Source organism: Callorhinchus milii, unplaced genomic scaffold (genome assembly GCF_018977255.1).
Source record: "Callorhinchus milii isolate IMCB2004 unplaced genomic scaffold, IMCB_Cmil_1.0 Scaffold3, whole genome shotgun sequence".
In the NCBI taxonomy this organism is placed as follows: domain Eukaryota; kingdom Metazoa; phylum Chordata; class Chondrichthyes; order Chimaeriformes; family Callorhinchidae; genus Callorhinchus; species Callorhinchus milii.
In genome coordinates, this window is record NW_024704744.1 from 91,335,863 (window position 1) to 91,359,384 (window position 23,522).

General features: G+C 39.3%; 1 protein-coding gene across 1 annotated transcript in view; it reads right to left on the minus strand.

The window, feature by feature from the left end:
• Positions 1–23,522, minus strand: part of scaf8 (SR-related CTD-associated factor 8) — a 48,885-nt gene that overhangs the window by 12,903 nt on the left and 12,460 nt on the right. Inside the window, exons 4-12 of the mRNA XM_007905486.2 lie at positions 17,737–17,898; positions 11,353–11,509; positions 8,170–8,306; positions 7,091–7,267; positions 5,141–5,220; positions 3,045–3,165; positions 1,200–1,328; positions 606–724; positions 12–193 (exon numbers count right to left, since the gene is read on the minus strand). Of these exons, the coding sequence (XP_007903677.1) occupies positions 12–193; positions 606–724; positions 1,200–1,328; positions 3,045–3,165; positions 5,141–5,220; positions 7,091–7,267; positions 8,170–8,306; positions 11,353–11,509; positions 17,737–17,898 (1,264 nt within the window). The remainder of the gene's footprint in view (positions 1–11; positions 194–605; positions 725–1,199; positions 1,329–3,044; positions 3,166–5,140; positions 5,221–7,090; positions 7,268–8,169; positions 8,307–11,352; positions 11,510–17,736; positions 17,899–23,522) is intronic.

The following is a 23,522-nucleotide window of genomic DNA, read 5'->3' on the forward strand; positions in this document are numbered from 1 at the left end:
AATGTACGTACCGCTAAGTGTTTTAGACCGGACCGGAGGCAGACCCTTTCTCTGACGCTCCTTTGCTCTTCTTTCACTCGAGTACGAACGAGATGACTTTCTTTTTCTCTCTTTTGACCTGGAGCGGGAGCGTTTTCGATGCTTTCGTTTGCGAGAACCTGACCTAGATCGAGACCTTTTCTTCCTTGGTGATCTGTAATTAAAAATAGTTGCACAAGGATACTGACTTAAGATTTTTTCCATGAAAACAATTAATATTCATGCTATTTGAAATGGAACTCTCTCCCTCAATCCCTCTGCTTTGCCCCATTCCTTCCTTCTTTTAAATCCCGCCTAAAGACCTTCCTTTTTGATCATGCTTACAGTCCCTCCCATTCTCTCTCCCCCTTCCCTTCCCATTCTCTCTCCCCCTGCTCGGTGTCAGACTCCGTCACTGTCAAGCGCTCCAGGATGCTGAAGGGCGTTGTAAGTTGTTGTTGATATTGTTGAAGGGAATTATCAGAAGAAACATTACAGAGAAAGCATCACATTTACAAATGATACTGGGTACCAAATAAATGAAATCTAAATGATGAAACCATCTCAAATAAAACTGTTCACTGTACCTTGAACGAGACTGTGAACGTGTTCTAGACCTGGAGCGCACAATCGGTTTCTTTTCTTCTTGTTCAAAGATTTCCTCTTCAATAGTTTCCTGACCATCAGGTGCATCAATATCCATATCCTAAATGAAACCGAGAACACAGTTAATCAAGTGTAATGAACCACTACTGCTGATAATGCTTGCCTTTGAAACAGTGCCTTTCACATTGTGGGGAAGTCTCAAAGTGCTTCATTGGTATTACTGTAAAGTGTAATGACTGAGTAAAAATAGTGTCCAACAAACAGTTGTGGATTGAGTGACCAAATTATTATTATTTTTTAAGGGATTATTACCCCCAGGAAAAGCGATCTGCCAATCGACTAACAACGGGGTGACTACTTACTGCTGGGTAAACAGAGGCAGGCGGAGTAAGGAAACTTGCCCAACTATTCCCCCGAATAATTATTAATATATGATACATTATCCATATTATAGCTTTTTAATGTTACCTTTTTTCTGTTCAGAATTTACTGGACTTGATAAAAACTTGGCCTTGGCTGGATGAACATAGACTGCAACATTGCAAAGAATTAAAGAGTTTCCACCTGCTTTTTACCTGCTGTTGTTGCTCAAGTGAATCCTCCATTTTGATCTCCTGCTCCAGCAGTAGTTGAGTGCTGCCCTGTGATGGAGTCACTGACTTTTCAGAGCCAAATGTGACTTCCTGATTGTCCAGAGTTGTATTCTGCAAAATAGAATAAAACACTTTACAATTAAGTACATTTCCTTTACAGATATAAAATTACAGGCTGCTTCAAATCGACTTATCTGGAATATCTGAAAAATAACTTTCAGTAGTTACATTCACAATGACCTAAAAACTGGCTGCCACGTTTCCCCCACAAAATATACAGTCAATTCACTTTACAATATATTCCATGAAACGCTTGGAGACGTCTCGAAGACGTGACAAGGAGTTGTATCAAACGCAAGTATTATTATAATTATTAATTGTTGTTGCTTTTAGGATTATTATTCTCAAAGGTACAAATGCTGTTTTCTTCTCACCCTAATAACTCTTTACATTTCTGTAATTAATCTTACAGCTCAAGTTACACACTATATAATACACAATACGTTACCTCTCCATTGTCACCTGTGTAAAAAAAAATGCAGGTAGTACATGCCTGTGATGAGTGAATTAAAAAGATCTTGTGGTTCGTTTCCTGGTTTCTGCAGCTCGTGTACTGTCCTGCACCAGGCTTCGGGACCACATAACTCCCACCCTCGCTCGCCTCCACTGGCTCCCCATCCCCCAGAGGATCAAATTCAAGATCCTCATCCTCACCTACAAGGCCATTCACGGCCTTGCTCCCTCCTACCTCTCTGACCTACTATCCCCCTACCTGCTTGCCCGTGCCCTCCGTTCCTCTGGCTCCGGTCTGCTCCATATCCCCCGCCCCAACCGCCCTACCATCGGTGGCCGGGCCTTCAGCCTCTCAGCCCCTAGGCTTTGGAACTCTATCGCCCAGTGCCTTCGCCGCTTCCTCCCTTTCCTCCTTCAAGGCCGGTCTCAAGACCTTTCTCTTTGACCGAGCCTTCAGCTCCCCGCTCGACTCTCTACCCCCTCCTCGCTCCCTCCCTTCCCTCCCCTCACCCTGACCATTTCCCCCCTGCTCGGGTCCTGACCCAACTGTACAGCGCCTTGGGACGTCCTCCCGACGTGAAAGGCGCTCTATAAATGGAATCTTGTTGTTGTTCTGCTTAATCAGCGGATGTGCAATGAGATGCAATAAATTGTCCTCATTATCCCTGGGTAAGGAGAAAACATTGGCTGGATCCACCCCTGTCAGATGTGAATCTCTCATTCTGGTTTGGATACTTTTAAACATGTTGCTGAATTTCTGCAACTGACCAAAACTTGCTCATCACTACCTTGCATACATCATATGGACAGACATCACTGAATGAAGACTAAAAAGGGCACAAATTGCCTCTGCTTATAATTTACAATTTCAATTTATGCCCACCTCACGAAATGCACAATCTTACTCTATAAAAACGCTTGCCATAAAATGGCAGATTACCAGTTAAAGGATCATATACTAATATAATAATCCTTGTATTTGATATAGTGCTTTATCACATCTTCAAGATGTCTCAAAGCTCAAGAGATACAGTACTGCTAACCAAATTCAGATAATTTATGCAGCTCTAGGTCCCTGATGGGAGTGCACCTACTCAATACCATTGGGTCAGATAAATTACTTATTATATGAATTATATCAATGCAGACAGATAATGATCTGACAACACTTTCAAGCTGCAGTAATCACTTAATTTAAGACCTTGTTGTCAGGTATTTTTGATTCTCTTACCACTTATCTATGCACGGTTACTGGACTGAGCAGGAAGGAATTGTCATGACATATACAATCTTCTCTGCTGCTTGGCTCTGTACCTGTTGTGTCTGTTGCTGTTGCTCCATCAGCTGCTGACGAAACTGCTCAAAGTTTTGCTGCTGGAACTGTTCAGCCAACTGTTGAAAAAGTGATGTGTTCATGGTCTCAGTTACGAGAGGTCTGTAAACCAAAGGACCAACCAGTTACCACATGGGAAAACAAACAGCTGTGAGGAACTGAAAACAACTGCACTGCTAAACTTCTAAGAATTGCACCTTTAACAATAAGTACACCAGAAATGACACTTGAAGCACCTTAATGCCAATGATTAGAATTTGAACAGCAGCTTCAAAAGGCCCATAAAAAGGACTTGAACCATGGTATAATTGTACATTCTTTTTTATTTTAGCATGACTATTTATTATTACTTATCAGAGAAGAGGATAACAACATGCCCTAATAATCAAAAATGAATCAACCAGTCAACGTTTTTCTTAAAATTGAAAACGTCCCTCTTAACAGAAACCGTAATCTTAAATCCCCCCTATTCGGTGGGGAAGAATCTTTTAAAAAGTACACAAATCACAAATCTGATCCACGGGATGTGCCTTCTTCATCGATCATACCCAAGATAAGGCCTCCTGAAGCTACCTAAAAGTGTAAATATAATAATATAATAATCCTTGCATTCGATGTAGCACCTTATCAGGTCTTCGAGACGTCTCAAAGGGTTTCACAGAATATACTAGAATGAACTGACTATTTTGTGGGCGAAACGCTGCAGCCTATTGCACACAGCAGTGTCTCACAAACAGTTGTGAATTGAGTAACCAAATTGTAGTCCATCATAGTGTATTAAATGTTTCAGCACTGTATCCAAGAGTAGAAGAACTTCTTATATTCAATGTATTGTGACTGCGGTATATTCAATATATTGTTAATGCGGTATATTCAATACTTTCCCCTTCAGGGAATTCATTGAATGGTGGGAAGGAGCTTACCCACAAAAAGACAGGAAAATAATACAGGGATGGCATGTGTCTTGCTTATGCCACAGGAAGAATTCCACACTTGAAACTGGAATTTCCAAGGATTCATCCAAGTATTTGTTTGTGAATTTCTTAATGTATTGACACACTGCCCATCCGAAGATATTCGGTAGCTCAGTGGCTGGAGCACTTGTCTCCCAAGCGAGAGACTTGGGTTAAATTTCCAGCAGGACGAAACCTTGGGCTACCAACTGAAGTAAGCTGACAACCTAGTTACAGAAGCTATTAAAAAAGTCACTGTACACTGACGTGAATGCATGTTGTAGACATGTGTATGACTTCTTAAACCACTATGGAATAGAGGGGAGATGCACACAGCATCAGGTGGGATTTCAGCGATGTGATTTATTTCATATTGCCTCACCGCCTAGTGTTGGCATAGAAGATTCAGAGACTTGCTCACATTCAGGTAAAGGATGATCTGAAAGGGAAAGCCAAGGAGTTGTTCCATACAATTCAATGGTGTGCTTGGTAACTGTTTAATAAACCAGCACTTTAGCACTTTCCAGTGGGGTTGGATATAATCCTTGCATTCTGCATTTCACAAAGTTCCTTATCATGTCTTCAAGATGTCTCAAAGCGCTTCACAGAATATACTGCAAAGTGACTGTATATTATGTGGCCGAAACGTGACTGCCAATTGCACACAGCAATGTCCCACAAACAGTTGTGGATTGAGTGACCAAATTATTATTTTTTTATTAAATAATTTTTTTTTGAAGGGATTATTATCCCTGGAAAAGTGATCAGCCAATCGACCAACCGGGTTGCTACTTACCGGTAGGTGTGTGGAGTAAGGAAACTTGCCTAAGTTTCGCCCTGCCCGGGAATCTGTGAAGCGCTTTATTAAAGAGTTACCAAGCACACAATTGAACCTTATGGAACAACTCCTTTGGCTCTCATTTGTGAAGTGAGTGCTCTAACCACTAAGCTCTAGGACTGTCTAAAAGCATATCTACACTTTACTCGATGCATCCCATCCACCATCCGATGGTGTAATCTTACATATTTTAATTAAAGCATGGACATTGTATCAGGTAATCATTTGTTCAAGATCAAAGGTTTACTCTATAAATAACAAAGGCAGAGTTGTAACAAAAACTTACAGCTGCGATGGAGGTGTTTCCTTCTTAACTTCTTCTGAGCGATCATGCTCTTCATCATATTCAAACCTATCCAGGAGTTTCTGCAAAAATGTATACAAACCCAGTGAGCATTTCAAACCCCAGCAGGGCTTAATAACTATTATTATCTCAGAACATACGTCAAATGCACAGCAGATGAATCAGCATTCAAAAGAGAAGTGTTTTTTTTCGAGATCAGCTCTTCTGATGAACGATACCCAAAACATTAATCTACCCTTCTCTTTCAGACAAGCTGGATTTCCAGAGGATTTTGAGTTGTTCTATTATTCATACATTTTCTATTTCTCTCAACTGCATGTTCACCTGGCCTTATTTGTTGAGAGGTTTCATCCTCAAAATCAGCCAGATTTGTTTTGTTTGAGGTGATTACAACTACAAATGACAAATATGCATGTTAAGCATTGGGTACCAAGTTCCAAAATCAAACATATGCATCACATATGAATTGTAAAACACTTTCAATCGATTTGTAATGCCCAACTCAATCCACTAAGTGGTGCTGCACAAACATTCACAGCAGCATGTAGGATAAAGGAAAGTGTAACTGAACTGTTAGTTAGAACAAAATAGTTTAAACAGGGAAGGTAAAGAATGAAAAGAAGAATCAGGGACAAACAATGCAATGAAGCAAAAACAGAAGTCGCTGGGAACACTCAGCAGGTCAGCTTTCTATGGAGAAAGGAAAGTGAGTCAACGTTTCGGGTCCACGACCCTTCATCAGAACCGAAGGTGGATTCATTCCAGCAAGTAGACAAGAACTTGTTTTTAGCTCAAACCTCGTCTATTGTAACAATTTGCATTGTGAGTTCTGACTTCTGTTTTTATTTCAGATTTCCAGCATCTGCAGGAATTTTCCTTTTTCCCCAAAAAAAATTGTATGCCTGCTTCCTCCATAATAGAAATTGGTAAAGCCACAGAGTAGAACATTATATATATATAATATATATATATCACCACATGCAGAATATCCCATTGTCCACTAAACCGCATCAGGATTGAGATCTTGTGAGTAAAATTCGTGAAATTTCACACAAAAATATGAACTCGCACAAGTACACATTGTAACCAGAAGTTCAGCACATTCCAAATGCCCATTTACACTTGGCATCAGAATGGAGAGTTTGTTCATTTCGTCCATAAATGTGTACATTAGAATATACAGCACAGAAACAGGCCATTCGGCCCAACTGGTCTCTGCCAGTATTTATGCTCCACATGAGCCTCCTCCTGCCCTTCCTCAACTAAGCCTTCAAGCATAACCTCCTATTCCTTTCTCCCTCATGTACCTATCTAGCTTTCCCTTAAATACATCTATGCTATTTGCTCAACAACTCCTTGTGGTAGCATGTCCACATTCTCACCACTCTCTGTGTGAAGAAATTTCTTCTAACTTCCCTATTTGATTTATTTGTATAAATGAGAGTGTGAAAGATGCAAACAGATTCAGAGAAATAGAAAGGTGCATGAGGGGAGAAGAAAACACTACCCTTGTTATTTTAGTGACAGTATAATTGCTGATGTAATAAGGTTTGGGTTCATAGATTACATTCCAAGTGATGACCTTATATTTGCAGTTTTCATATCCACAATGGAGCTGGTGCCAATTCGGCCCATCTTTTGAAGAGCTACGCAATCAGTCCCACTCTCCCACTCTTTCCCCATATCCTTGCAATTTTTTCCTATTCAAGTACCTATCCAATTCCCTTTTGAAGCTATTATCAAATCTGCTTGCACCACTCTTTCAGGCAGTGCATTCCAGACATCTCTCTGTGGAAAAAACAATTTCTCCTCATCTTCCTTCCCTCTGGTTCTTTTGCCAATTATCTTAAATCTATTGGTTATGAATTATTTAGTAGTGCAAATATTGATGTGTACAGTATTTATTAGTTCTGCGTTATACCATCACAGTACCTTATTAAAATTAAGTCTCTGTTCCAAAGGATTGAGTGTATTTGCTGCTGTTGCAGCTGCTGTGAGCTGAGCTGTCAGAGCCTGCAGCTGAACCACCAGACCCGCATCCAGAGCCTGAAGCAGAGACGGCTGAGGTTTCTGTTGCTGCATCTGAAGACTTTGAACCAACTGCTGGAGCTGGCCACAAAGCGATAGGATAATGAGTACAAAATTCACACCAAACACACTTCACATTACTCAACTGCTTCAGCAACAAATGACCATTTCTGATGCTACCAGTGGTGTGGGGCTTAACTTATATAGCGCCATTCATGTTGGGAGGACATCCCAAGGTGCTGGACAACTGTAACTAAGAGTTTGCACCCGAGCTGGGGGGGCGTTTGGGGAGGGGGGAGATGAGTTGGTGGAATCAAGAAGGCTGGAGGTATGATGGCTGAATTCACGGCTGAAGAGGAAGGTCTTGAGATGGGCTTTGAAGGAGGCAATGGAGGGGGCGAGGAGGGATGGGGGCAGGAAAGCTGAAGGCTCGATTGCCAATAGTGGGGCAGGCAGGGCAGCGGACTTGGAGAGGCCAGGGGACATGGAACAGGCCAGTGCCCACCAAGTAAAGAAGCAGACAAGTTGGTATGGTGTTAATAGGTCGCAGAGATAGGGAGGAACAAAATCTTGGAGGACTTTAAAAGTGAGTATGGGGATTTTAAACTCAATCCCTTGGGGGATGGGGAGCCAGTTAAGCCGGCCATGGGTGGGACTTATAGGGTCAAGGACAACTGGTGCGGGAGAGGACACAAGCTGCATAGTTGTGAATAATCTGCAGCTTGTGGAGGAAAGAATAGGAAAGTCCGGTCAGCAGGGAGTTAATGTACAATACAATACAAAATTACATCTGCATAACGACTTTCATGTCGGGAGGACGTCCCAAGCCGCTAGGGCAAGCCTGGATGTGATGAATGTGTGGATAGCAGAACAGAAGTCTGTCTACTCTAAAAATATTTCAACAGGCCAAAAGATTTTAAATCATCTGAGCAAAACAAAAAAACCCATACAAGATGCTTTAATCAAATTTGGAAATACCATACCTGTTGCCCCTGGGGGCTCTGCAGAAGCTGTGCTACAGCAGCAATGGTATCTGTGTTAGACATCTGCGAGATTGAGGCCCAGGAGTCAGGCAAATTCTGTACTACGTTAGCAGGGGTAGCAGGAGTGGCTGGCGTTCCTGATATGGAAGACAATTGCACACGAAACAAATTTGTACTTTTTTCTGTGTGTAAAACACAACTGTTATTGGACCAAAACAATCCAAGGCACGTTTTTTCTAGTGTTACGAGCATATACAAATTGAATTACTATAATATAATCTTTGCATTTGGTATAGCGGCTCATCATGTATTCGAGACTTCTCAAAGTGCTTCACAGAATATACTTTAAAGTAAGACAGTTCTATACGCCTATATGTACACAAACGACATGGCTCGCTCCCCCTCGCATAGTGCACTGGGTGTCCTCTGAGTTCAATCCACACAAATGAATGGAAGTCCCTATAACTAGGTGTAACTTGACTAATGAGTTCTTCCACGATGACAGGTATTACCAATTGCTATTTAAATTAAAGCAAATTGGGAAGCTTCTGAAGTCCTCAGTCTTTTATTCTAAACAGACACAATAAACATCAACAAATGCAACCATGAAACAACAAACAATAATCACACTTAAACTAAACACTCTAGCAACCACTTCTAATGCTTTTAACGAGCACATAAATTTTACAGAACATATTTTAAACAACAGACTGGCGTAGAAAACAAAGGAGTGACCGTAACAAAAGTGAATTTTTTACAGAGAACTGTATATTTTGTGGGCGAAACAGAGCAGTCAACTGCACACAGCAGTGTCCCAAAAACAGTGGCTAAATTATAATTTTTTTAAAAAAGGGATTATTACCCAGAAAAGCGATGAGGGAATTAATCAAAATTATCTGTATTATATATACATATATAACAGTGAGAATTTTTGAGTATATCATCTTCTTTAATATGATAAATGCTCCCTTCCCCAGTACTTTAATATGCGCACTACTCTTTCCTTGGAGGGACGCATCCTGTTTACCTAATTCTGGAAAGTATTAGGAGCAGGTTGGCAAGAGCCAAGGCTTGAGGACCCTAGAGTGTGCGTTGGGGTAACTGTAGTCTAACCAGCTAAAACCACATATCTTGCCATTAAGAGCAATGCCTTGTCCAGTGAAAACACCCTACCCCTTAGGGATTTGGCTTGCAACGTTATAATAATAATCCTTGCATTTGATGTAAGACCTTATCACATCTTCGAGACATTTCTAAGCGCTTCACAGAATACTGTGAAGTGAATTGACTGTGTATTTTGTGGCGAAATGCGACAGCCAATTTCACACAGCAGTGTCCCACAAACAGTCGTGGATTGAGTGACCATATTATTATTATTCAAAAAAAAATTTGAATAGATTATTGACCCTGGAAAAGCGATCCACCAATCGACTGACAACCAGGTTCCTACTTACTGCTAGGTAAACAGAGGCGTGTGGAGTAAGGAAATTTCATTCTGCCTGAGAATCAAACCCAGGACCTATCGCTTGGGAGGTGAGTGCTCCAACCACTAAGCTCCATTATGTATGTGTGTTAGAAACAAATTGCCAGACCAGGTTGAATCAGCTCTCAAAATAACCAAATGCAAATAGCTGAGTTCAGGTTTATACATGCGCAAAATGTTTTTTAAAATAACTGGTTTGTTATTAGTTATTAGGGGAGAAAGACAGTGTTATTTATATTGGACTGCCTACAAATTTATCTGCAACATAAATCCTCGTATGCAAGTGTTGTTGAGATACATCCAAGTGCAACAGTCACTGAGTTTATTCTGGCGATCAGAGGCTAGCTGCCTGGATTGCTTTGTCAGCATTAGTAGAATGGGAGATTTCCTATTTGTATTCCTATGTAGACGTTTTTGTGTTAAACGTACAATGGTTATATGCAGCTTCATTGTTCCTGCATTATGGCTTATTGTCCCTTTCATAGAAGTCTTTTTGGCTTTTTTTTATAGGTGAGCAGAATTGAACAGCGTGCCAGTGATGATTTTGTGTCCTACTGTATGCAAAGTTATTCTTTGCATACAGTAGGATTCATTCCCCTCATTCTATGTGGGGAAATACTGTCACCCACTGGTAACATCCTAGAATAACATGGCTGAAACTCGGTGGCATGAGGGATATTGCAAATGCAACATCGCATTTATACTTCATATACAACATTAATAACAATATGTTACTTCACTGGCATTCAACTAATTGGAGATCGCGATTATTCTTCCTCATGGGAGCAGGAAATAACAAGGAAACCCTCGTGACCAATGTATTTGATCCATTGTGTGTAAGACCTATAGAAAAGCCCTTCCTGTCCTGACCGGAAAGATGTTTTAAAGCCAAGTCAGGTGCATATGAATTACAGTATTTATCTAATAATTTAATAATAATAATCATTGCATTTGATATTGGACCTTATCACGTCATTGAGACACTTTAAAGCGCTTAAAGTGAATTGACTGTTTATTTTTGTGAGCGAAAAGCGGTAGCCAATTGCGTACAGCAGTATCCAATAGTGGTGGATTAAGTGATCAAATTATTATTGTTATTTTTTTAAAAGGATTATTACTCCCGAAAAAACAATCCTCCAATCGACTAGCAACCGGGTTCCTACTTACCGCTAGTTGAACAGAGGAGAATGAAACTTCCTAAAATTTCGCCTCCCCGGAAATCAAACTCTCACTTGCGAGGTGAATCCTCTAACCAATATGCTACAGAACTCCACAAGTTTTTACACAAATTTACAAGAATACTTAATCAAAAAATAGGTTGGTGCTGCTTTAGCAATTTGTCTCACTTACAATACAGTACAATTTACGCTTAAATAGCAACTTTCATGATGGGAGGATACTCCAAAGTGCCTGACAATGCACATGCCAAAAAGAATGGAGGACAGAATCTGGGTGTGGAGAATAAATGTATAAACAAAATGGAATTGTAGTTCAATGTAGATAATTTTATGCAAATATCATGGGCTAACTATTATGGGTTCACCGCTGGTCCATAGCAGGTCCGTAGTGTGATTAAATGGCCCTGCCCTCCATACGTATGCCTACACATTATTATTATTACATATAACACTGAAGCAAAATTTTAATTGCCAAGTAAACTAGCATAGCTTTGTATTTTCCTGTGATTATGAGTCCGTTACCTGGGGTGTTGCTGCTCACAGTGGCTGCAGTACTGGCAATAGCAGGCGTGACTGAGGGTGGTGGAATCCCTGCTGCCATATCCAGCAGTGGTTGAATCACCTCACTTTTGAACACACTGTTCTTCTGCCACAGGTTCAAAACTCGCACCACCTTACTCTGCAGAACAAACAAAATTCAGCAATTAGATGGCACTAAAACAAGTCATAGGTTAAATTCAAACCCAATGTTATTAGTCAAATTAATTAAAATAAAAACAAACCTTTTTTAAAGAAACAAGACTCTTAGTCTTGCATTAAATATATTATTTGCAATATTATCATGTTCATACTTTTAAGGTTTATACTTAAAACATACAATGCAAATTATCAGCACATCCAGCAGGGGAGGAGGAGAAGAGAAGAAAAAGTACATCTATTACTGTCTATAGAAACTTAACTGTTCTATGCCTAATGAAGGGAGTGACAAACATTCCAAGGAACGCAATGGGAGTGTAATACGCAGCAATTAATAACAGGAGTTGGGAACAACAAATCCTGCCACTAACTAGAAGTGTAATATGAATTGGAGTAGACTTCCTGAGCATTAGCATAACTCACTTGCGTTTTTTGTCAGGAGCAATAATTTGTGATTCCTCTTACAAATCAGTGCATATTAGACCCCATCAAAAGCAATGCCACAAATTAATAACTCTAAGCAGCATCATCTCTACTGGGCAGGAAACTTGTATGTATGTTGACACAGAACTACTTTCAAAGAATGATTAAGTCCATACTCCAAAAGCATCAATGCCAAATGCATTGTATTAACTGTCTATATTCTCACCAAGGTGGTGTGAAAATACTCCTTACAGAATGACACTCAAAACTACTTTGATCATGTACCAGAGATACTTTTCTGAGGTTTCAAAACGCAGATTCTTGCTCCATCTCTCATTATTCATTCAACATTGTGGAAAGGGTAGAAAGTTGATGAGTTCCAGATCCATGGCAACATGAAGAGAAAATGGAGTGTATTTATGACACTGCGAAAACATTTAGCTGTAAAGAGCTTTCCATCAGATGGTACGAGAATGCTTGCAGTCATTAAACCAAGAACCTTCACTTAATGCTGCACTGAGATCCCGGGGCCATTCCTGAAGGAATCCGTGCTGCCTGAGTGCTGTTAAACCTGTCAATAGCAAGACCATACTTCATAGGCTAAAACAAAGCTATCAGGTGCTCCACTATCTGTAGTGGAATTTCTCTCAATCACAGTGGAGGCCAGTCCCTCCAAGGTTTTGACAATTTGCTAAACTTGGCTGACTCTTGAAATGGTGCTTATTAAACAGTTGTTGAGATGCAAGTATATTCAAATGTTGCAACAAGAGATGAGCTATCATCCTTTTCTGACTCTCGGTAAATACCCTGGCCATTTGCAAGATAGGATTCCTTTGTCCTGATAGTAAGCCTTGATGCTGAAAACTAAGTATTTTCTGCACAACCATGTAAAAATATATATTGAGGCCTAAGACTATTGTCCACTGGCTCCATTCTCTTCCATTTGTGCAACATTTTTTTTAAGACCGATCTTTCATTTGTGTTTTTTTTCCTTAAGGAGTTCTGTGGGTCAATTGGAATCCTGGCTTGGATTCTGCAGAATAACAAATCTCTTGGCATTAGTACATTTTCTATAATTCTAAGAAGCAAATGTTGCTCCTCTTTAGCCAGCAGCATTGTGGTGTAAACACCAGGTCCTTTTAAAAAAAAACTCCTCTGAAAATTGGAGAAGATCTCAAAAATTATAGGGCACATCCATTCAGATTGTGTCCTTCATCACAGAATCCGATGAAGCGACGTTCCAATCTCAAATTCCAAAACAACTTAGGAGCAAAACAGAATGAAAGCATATTTTCTTTTATTTGTAGCTCTGTGCTCTTCATACATTACATTCCAAGGTAACATATTTGCTTTGCCAAGTGTTGAGCTTTTAAGGTTGCAATATGAAGAGCCATTCCCAAAATAGCCCTTAAAAAGTCTTTGTTGCTTTTAAAATGATATACTCAGGTCTGCACAAAAGAGTCTCAGCCGTGTGATCTGTCGAGTATAGAATCATTGGGCTGGTGTCTGATCATCAGCATCAAGGACAGCGTTCAGCAGCAACGTGGTCTCTATATTATTATTTTCCTGTCATTGGTCCTAACTATGAGGCACGCCAGAAGGAGCCATAGCTTGTCTACGTCATCAGAACACAACTTCCATTTTCAGAGTTCTCTGTGCATATAGCTCCTTCAATAATGAATTGAATTCTTTTACTTTCTCCTCAAAGGACTGGATATGTTGCGTTTTACCAACAATTTTTCCCACTTTGCTTGAAAATTAAAAGTAGCTGTAAAGTCGCTAAAGGCCAATAGATCTTGACCTTCGACCTGAACTTTGGTTGCTGTCCAAAGCAAGGAAGGGAGATATTCCGGGAAGGGAGCATGTTGTTTGGCCACTATACCTTTCTTGTTAAACTTAATTGTTTGCCTAATTTAAAGCAAAAGTTGAGAATGTCTGCATGACTGAAGGGATCCAGCTTAGAATTCTATTTAACGTATGTGCTTTTAAACACACAAAATATTTCTACCTACAACTTCTGCTGATTTGGAAGAAGCTTCCCCTTCTGGAAAGCTAATTATGAGTGGAAAAGAGCAGCTGAGACAAAATTTAATACTGCGAGCTGGCATCAACAGTAGGCTGAAGAAGATGGCCAAAGCCAAGCCGAAAGAAGTCGGTTTGTTGGGGCACAACCTGATGCATGTCAAGCATTAATCAGCGAAGTAAAACAATCAAACATACACAGGAAAAACAAAACATCCCACTACTTTCCAAAGAATTAAAAAACTTTTTAAAACAAGACGCTCTAGAACGGTGAATTACAAGAGTGCAATAATTCACCAGGATGCAAACAGCAAGAAAACTCTCTGTAGCGGGTCCATGACAGATGATAATGGGTAAAAAGCAAATATTATACTCATTATGTGGGAAAGATCATCTAACGAAGTTGTAGGTACCATGGACAAAATTTCATAGCATGGCCATAGGTGACTTTCTCCTATGGGATGACAGTGATTCCTTTTCTACATGAAGATCAATCAAATCAAGAATCAGTATGTAAAAACATCTGTTTGTGTGTTCCTGGAGATACAAAGAAAGAATGGAAGATAAAATGTGGACCATGGACTTTCAGCTCAAATGGAAATTGCAGTATCTTGGTTTTGGAGAGTCTACTAAAAAATGCCATCAGGTATACAGTGAGCCTGAAACGTATAATTTATAGTTTGTACATTAAAAATGTATAGAAGCTAACTGGATTAGGAAAAGCTGCAAACTGCTTAATGTCTTTAATGAACCCAACTATTTTATTTCATACATTAGCATCTCTCATGTCACCTGAGTAAGGTTTGTCCTTGCAGTCTAACATGACAGCAAAGTGAAATCAAAATATATTAATTTTTTCACAACTGAAATTATCTTGAAGACAGCAGAGTTTCATGCAAATGCAGGATCACAAACCCGGGGACCAAACCACCTTTCATTAAACTTTACGTGGGGATTCTAACAAGAACATTTCACTTGAGCAAATCAAAATTTCCCTCTGAAGAATGAAGGATTATGTTGGACTACAAAAAAAATCCTGTCAGAATATCCTGTAAAGTGACTATATATTTTGTGGATGAACGCGGCAGCCAATTGCGCTCAGCTGTGTCCCACCAAGTCATAGATTGAGTGACCAAATTATTATTATTATTATTATTTTGAAGGGACCCCCGGAAAGCGATCTGCCAATTGACTAACATGGTTCCTGGTTACTGCTAGGTAAACAGAGACAAGTGTGTGGAGGAAGGAAGTACCGAGTAATCGATATCCCTAGTCACTGAATGTCAATGAGTGAGGTGAGGCGGGAATACGTGCTAAAGGGTAGTGAAGTCCGATTCGATAACAGCTTTTAAGAGAGAACTGGATAGGTATCTGGGGAAGACGGGTTTGCAGGGTTATGGGGAGAAAGCTGGTGATTGGGGTTAGTGAAAGTGACTTGCTCGTCAAAGAGCCGGCACAGACTCGATGGACCGAATGGCCTCCTTCTGTGCTGTAACATTCTATGAATCTATGAAAAAACACAGAGTGGCCGCCAGATGGGGGTCTACATGTGAGTGGACTCGCAGAAATGTTTCTGGAAATTTTCCGTTTCGGGCCCGATCCAACTAAGTACGAATTCCAGATAACCCGGAGTCCAGTAAGGCAATGGTTTATTCTACTCGTGACTAACTGATTAAGTACTTTTAAAAGAGTCAACCCGTAATCATTTCAGGTGTATTATTTTTGTATCAATTGAAACTATAAATGAACGTTTTGCCCACAAAATATACAGTCAATTCACTTTACAGTATATTCTGTGAAGCGCTTTTGAGATGTCTCGAAGACGTGAAAAGCGCAAAATTCAAGGATTATTATTACTATTATTATAAACATTTCCACCTGTGATTGTACATCTAAAGGGACTTCCTGAAGATTCGTCATTAAGTTAATTTCTGCTTAGGATCCTATATTCTCCACTCATTATTGCTATATGTGATCTCTACTGATACTCAACAGAATGACAGGACAGGTACACTGCTTCTCTACTAATAGCGTAATCTATCATAAGCATACATCATATATAATATATATTTATTCATTATTATTAATTAATTTATTTATTTATCATAATATTCAAGACTGTGTACAATTTTGAAAAACTTTGTAGACATTTGAGCAGAATACAAGCATTCATATTTTTTCAAAATATTAACCATAAGACATAAGACACCTCTTCCTGATCCTTGTGCATGAATTCTAGGAGAACATCAAAGGGTGTACACAACATGTCATCTTGTAAACTCTTACTATTTACGAAGATTGGAATATGAATTCTTTCTGAATGTGTAAGGACTAGCTAGCTTCAGATCAAAAACATCATTCCTGGATTATCAGTACATCAAAAAGCAAACATTTGGTGAGGGTTACAGTAAATGTCCCATAATCACAGAATAATACAGCATAATACAACATAATCAGGAATTAGCAGAAAAGAAGGAAAGCAACAGGTTTACATAATAATAATCCTTGCATTTGGTATAGCGCCTTATCATGTCTTCTGAGACGTCTTGAAGTGCTTCACATATCCTATAAAGTGAAATAACTATATTTTGTGGGTGAAACGTGGCAGCCAATTGCACACAGCAGTGTCCCACAAACAGTCGTGGATTGAGTGACCAAATTATTATTATTTTATAATTTTTTACATAGGAGGATCAGCAAAGGCCTCAGAAAGGTTTTCGTGTTTGCTCTTTAGCGAGATAAAAATGGCATAGGTGTTCTGGAAGCTCCATGATAAATAATCTTACTTTGCAGGGAATTTGGAAATTTTCAGAGTGATAGGAGGGTAGATAGTCACAGGGCTAACAAGACCATTGTGCTGCATCTCGGCTGTCCCAAAACTGAAATCTTTAAAAATCAAACACTGCTTTTATTTCTTAGATCTGTGATTTACTACACATGAAGAATGCCCATTGGAGCAAGTAATAGGGGGCTACAGAAGGGTTGTTTTTAACCACTGGGCTGCCTGAAAACCCATTGAAAATACCAAAATCTAGCAATACAATTGTTGTAAGCAGTAAAAGAATAGTATTATTTATAAAATGTGCTAACCAATGTTTAATAAAAAAATAAAGATATTATTATCTTGGCACTAAGGCTTGTTGTGTTCAGATGTACATAACCATATTCCCTTTGAATACTCTGAATTTGGGTGAATTCAGTTAAGACTTCAGAATTACTATCAATGCTATTCTCTAATAATCTGAAAGAAAGCCCTGATTGACTGGACAATTCCAACCCATACCCGTTCCCTCTCACTTGATACAATCAGAGAAATTACAGTGTAAAAACAGACCATTTCTGAGTTGATTCTAGGTACTCCCCTGAAGCTGTATAAGCAAATCCCATTTCTCCACTTTCTTCAAACCTTTTAGACTTGTTCTTCAAATGCTGATTCAATTTGCATTCCCAAAAATAAGAGCTCATGATTTAGATGCTCAATCATAAAGACTCCCCTGATTAATGAGTTAATTTAAATGTTATTGAAGGCTGAGATTCAAATGCAAGGTCACCTTGCTTTCAGCTACTGTGCTGCTTTTGATAATACAGACCAAAAGAAAGAAAACAAAAGCCCCATTACTCACAATCTAGTGAAAACATTGGGCACTAAACTAATGGCAATAATCGCAGAGTCCAATAAAACTCTTTTGAAAACATTCAAGCAAACCAGTTTGTTTAGGAGTTCTGAGTTAGAATACACAAGAAGGCTGCATAGAGACTACATACCTTGTCATCAGCAGGGCATTTGTATAAGTTCTGGAAAGTTGAATTGATGTTCTTGCAAAATCTGGGAGCAAAGACATCCTTTTCTGGACCAAACTGATGACGAGACTGACGCACAATTGAGTCGATAACATACAGTCCTGGGACTTTGTATTCAGGTTTACACTGTAAATATATATTTAAATACACAAATGAAGTACTTCAACAAGATGAAGCCAGACTTTATCTGGAAGCTTACACTTATAATAATACAACATAAAATTACACTTACACAGCACCTTTCACGTCAGGAGGATGTCCCAAGGCCCTGGACAGTCAGGACCTGAGCTGTGGGGGGAGGGGCAGGTGGGGGTGGAGAGGGTCTTGAGACGTGCCTCGAAGGAAGCAAGGGAGGGAGCGAGGTGAAAGGAATGTGGGATGGCGTTCCAAAGGGTGGGGGCAGAGAGAATGAAGGCCCGACCGCCGATGGTGGGGTGGGCCAGATAAGGGAAGTGGAGTAGGCTGGAGCCTGCTGAGCGAAGGAAGCGGACAGGTTGATATGGGGTTAGCAGGTCGCAGGAGCAAGACCATGAAGGGATTTGTAGGCGAGGACGAGGATTTTAAACTCTATCCTCTGGGGGATGGGTAGCCTGTGGAGCCGGGACGAGAGTGGAGGTGGTGGGGGATAATAATCCTTGGCTTTGATAAAGCGCCTTATCACATCTCCGAGACGTCTCAAAGCACTTCATAGAATACACTGTAAAGTGAATTTACCGTACATCTTGTGGGCAAATGCAGCAGCCAATTGCGCACAGCAATGTCCCATAAACAGTCGTGGATTGACTAACCAAATTAAAATTTGTTTTAGAAGGGATTATTATCCCCAAAAACGCGATCCGCCACTCGACTAACAACCGGTTTCTTACTTACTGCTAAGTAAACAGAAGTGTGTGGATTAAGGAAACTTGCCCAACGTTTCGCCACGCTCAGGAATTGAGCCCAGGTCATCTCGCTTGAGAGGCGAGTGCTCTAACCACTAAGCTACAGGACTCCACATAATAATAATAAACCTTGCATTTGATATTCCTTTCCCGAGTTAGGTTTCTAACAAATGAATAGAAAGCTCTTTAAAATCATTACTTAAAACTGTTGAATTACTATCGCTGTTAAAGAAATTCAGCTAACACACGCTGTGCAATGTTTTTACATTGACTGAATAAACAAACTGACTTCTTCAACCACAGGTAACATTAAAAGTTAAGAAATTGTCCTGAGGTGGGATTGGTGACGCAGCAATCATGGTTGCTCAAACAAGCACTCTGGAACGCTACCCTGCATGAGAGGTGCTATATAAATGCAAGTTTATATGGTGTCCTGTAGCTCAGTGGTTAGAGCACTCGCTTTGCAAGCGAGAGACCTGAGTTCAATTCCAGGCAGAGGGCGAAACCTTGGGCAAGTTTCCTTACTTCACACAGAGCCTAATAATAATCCCTCCAAAAAAACAAAACAAGAATAAATTGGTCATTTTCAATCTACGACTGTTTGTGGGACATTGCTGTGCACAATTGGCTGCCGCGTTCGCCCACAAATATACAGTCAATTCACTTTACAATGTGTTCTGTGAAGCGCTTTGGGACGTCCTCCCGACGTGAAAAGTGCTATATCAAATGCAAGGATTATTATTATTATTATTATTAAGTTGTTGTTGAATAGCCCTGGATGTCATAACAAGAGATTGTCAGCAGAAGCTGAAATGATGTTTTCGAATTACTATTATAGCATTTTTCTACATTCAAAAAAATCTATTTTGAGGAAAAAATATACCCACCTTTGAACTGGAATTGGATTTTTACTACTGTTTACTACAGTGACAAACTCATACGGAAAATAATAATCATTGCATTTGATATAGAACCTTATCACGTCATTGAGACATCTCAACGTAAAAGAGATTCCAGATCAAATTTTAAGAACACCATTTCCTACCAGCAGGGTTTTTCATTCTTCAAATCAATAACATCCTCCACACACTGTAAATGTTGATACAGATTATTGGGGATTTCCTCCCCCTTACGGAATTCATGTCAAATCCATGTACAGCTCCCTCAGTTTGTTCTAGCTAATATAAAACCTATTTATTTCAGTGTCTGAAGAGAAGGCAAGGAGGAAAGCTTGTTGAATGCAGGTTGTTGTCGATTTGAAGATTATTCAAGTGACAATCTCCACACACTATCCACTTCTACCAGAATAGTGATTAAAGATCTGGAGACAGCAGCATCATGTCAAAGTAACTGAGCTTCCAGGTTATTGGATGCAGATAAATCCAGAACATTGTGTTCGGTAAATGTTGACTAATTACTCCAGGTTTCAGCCTGTCAAATCTTACCGATTAAAACCAATTCAAACCTATGAGCTGCTCGAGATCCAGCTTCAAAGCACAGTGGCCCTTAAAATGTTCCATGTAGAGTCCTACCAAACAGGTAATAATAAAAAAACTTCAAGCTAAACACCAGGAACATTTCTGTTAAGACACTATTACCCAATTTGCTTGAAGAAATAAGAAACAAACTATAGGACTTTCTTATCGACGGGACTTGTCAATCAAAGAATGCTGAAAGCCTTTAGGCATCTACAATGAAATGTCTTCTCTCTCTCAGAACTCTGAAAAGGATAAAATAAAGGATAGTAACATTCTGGATAAGAGGAAAGTAAGAAGTAATCCTGGGTAAAACTTAGGGTGGGTCCAGAAACATCAATATTGAGTGAATATTGACTTACTAATGCAGAATAATGACATGCTGTTGCTAGCTAATGAAAAATATTGACTAGCTAATGCAGAAGATCTTTACAAGTAGACGACTGTCTGAAGTGATTTTACAATAGACTTAGAATGTATATTCGAGATTACAAAAATACACCTCACCTTGAAATTTAAACTACATGAAGGGTTTTGCTGAAATCACCATCTTTGATTTAAGAATAACAACAGTTCTTGAAGGTCAAGAAGCGCTCTGGACACTACCCATGTGAAGGGCGCGATATAAATGCAAGTTCTTGTTGTTATTGTCTTGGGAAAGGATGATGATCCAGGAATGCCTGAAAGCAGGATCTTATATATGTCATGTCCTGGTACAAACAAATTATATTTTTATATTTGACAAGAAAAACAAGTTTCTGGATAGTATGGAACACCAGAAAGACTGGTTTTCTGATCTCTCGACATAGGGCTTTTAAAAACCAGTTATTTAGGCTTGAGTATATGGATAAACAGAGATGTGGTTCATAAATGGGCATTATGTAGACATCCCAAATTGGTAACAAGGACAAAGAGAAGTACTTGATTGCTAAATACAACTCTGGAAATGGAATCGTAAGTTTTGTTTGTGGACTGAATGGATGGTGAATTCAATCAGTTGGATTGATGGATTAAACAACGTCAAATAGGAATGACAACAAGGATGGGAAGCTCGTGCCTAGAAGTGTTGCTTTATATCTTACTAAGTACTACCGGATATAACGTGTGTTGATCATCCTCCGATCTTTCTAATAAAAGTAGCATGGCCAACTGAATTTTCACAACACGAAGATTCAAACACTCCAAAATCAGATGTAACCGTACATCTGAGACTAGAAGATAAACTTCACTCAACAAAAATAAGGAATGAGAGACCAACTTGGCAGGTAATTTTGCTCATTGGTTTTACAGCAGTACAATTCCAGAATGTAGCAAATATATCGAGAGAACTATTCATCACTTGATTTTAAGACATGCCTTGACTGATCTACCAAAGAGCATTATCTTCTTTATTAAATAAAATCTAAACTTTGCTCAATGAAGCCTTCAGCATGACTATGCTCTGATTCTTTAGAGATTGATTCTAAATAACATCTCTTCGCAAATTCCTAAATAACTTGGCTCATGAGTTGGGTGATTGGGTTTTCACCTAGTGAGGTACGCCACACAAATAAATGTTGCTCAAAAATATAATATGATAAATGCATTTGATATAGCGTATTATCATGTCTTCGAGACATCTCAAAGCACTTCACAGAATATACTATAAAGTGAATTGACTGTATATTTTGTGGGCAAAACAAAATAGACTTGCTTCAGGTTAATAAATCAATTATGCAAACATTTCCTTAGAATCATGAAGATTCTTTGTCATATTCAAGTCATCTTAAATATGCTGATGCAGTTATATCAAACTTCCCGTGGGCTTCCCTCGTGGCTGATAGAATTTCAGTACCATAATCTCTTCAGAGAAACAAATCTCTAAAATAATCTAGGACAAATTTCAGATTCTATGCGAGAACTCAATCGAAATGGCATAATAAAATATAAAATCTCATAGACCATTCACTTCACATGCGAAGACCAGAAATGAGAGCATGAACTATTCGCAGGTGGAAAAAAAAATTGATTGCACGATAGCAAGAGTGTACACAGTACAAACTTCACCTTGTGTCCAGTCAGTAAATCAATATTCTGAACAAATTTTCAATGGCCCTTTATTTCCCCCTACAACTTGAAATTGATGACAAAACCCATACATGAGGCACCTCACAAAAAAGGGCAAGATTGTCTGTTTCCATTGCACAATAGTTTGTAGTTTGTGAAGACTACAAACTATTGATCAAATATCACTAACAAATATCAGACAAAGGGTCTAATTTTGCAGGCATTGTTTATGAACCTCAACACCAGGGGAATATTTATCTTAGCTTTTCCACTCACTGTGATATGGAAAAGGTATGGACAAGATTAACGAGGGTTACAGCTTGGCAGTGTCAGGTACTGTCATAAAGTCAGTCTATTCTCTCATTCTGACAAGTAGTCCCAAGGTTCAGGCTTGATATTTCCATTATCGAAAGCAATCTGCAGCATTTTTCAGGGGAAAAAGACAAATTCGGTAGTACTAATATCAATACTTTCCAAATCATTTACCAAATTCTCTCCCCCCCTCATCACTATCCTGATATGGCTTTCTGCTTCTCTCCTCCAATTGTCTACAAATATACAGTCACTACAATCCACAGTAAATTCCCGAGAAGCGCTTTGAAACAGCGACGATGCGATAAGGCACTATATCAGATGTAAAGATAATTAATAAAAATTTCAAAGTTACTAATCCCCTCCCCCTGAAACCACCTGCCTACAAGAATAATAGACCAGTTTCATCGAGTGGGAGCCTGTATCATCTCTGCTTTCCATTGATGTTTCTAGACTGCTTTGTTGAGCAGAAATTAAAATACCCAATATAAAGCTAGAGGAAGCCTTGGAAGTATATTGGCAGACCAGAAAAGTATCACCACACATTAGATTTCATACAAGGCACGAGCTGTAGACATGATCACCACATTATTCACAGAAATTGCAGTCAGTGTATCAGTAGAATCCTGCCTCCTGGGTGTTCAGGATGGAAGAGTTGAATTAAACCTCTTAGAATCATCTAATGGCCAATTCTTCGCAAAAACATTTGAAACTAAGCTCCTGCGTAAAGAATTCTTAGTTGGGGCTTTTCTCAGTGAACATGAATCCAGATTTTACAGTCGTGAGCAAAAGGAGTTGGAACAAGCCACTGGGCTAAGGATCAATACATGTGGGATAGTTGCAATTGAAACAAAACTATCAAGACTGATAAACATTTTGTGCTGTTGTCAAGCCATAAAGTTATCCAAGTTAGGGGATTCATTCCATACTTTGACTGCAGAAACAAAGTAGTAAAAAAGGCTTTTCTCAGGAGCAATTGGATTGTAAAGCTCATCTCTGCTGGCCACAGCTGATGAAACTTCCTCCCATCTCTCTG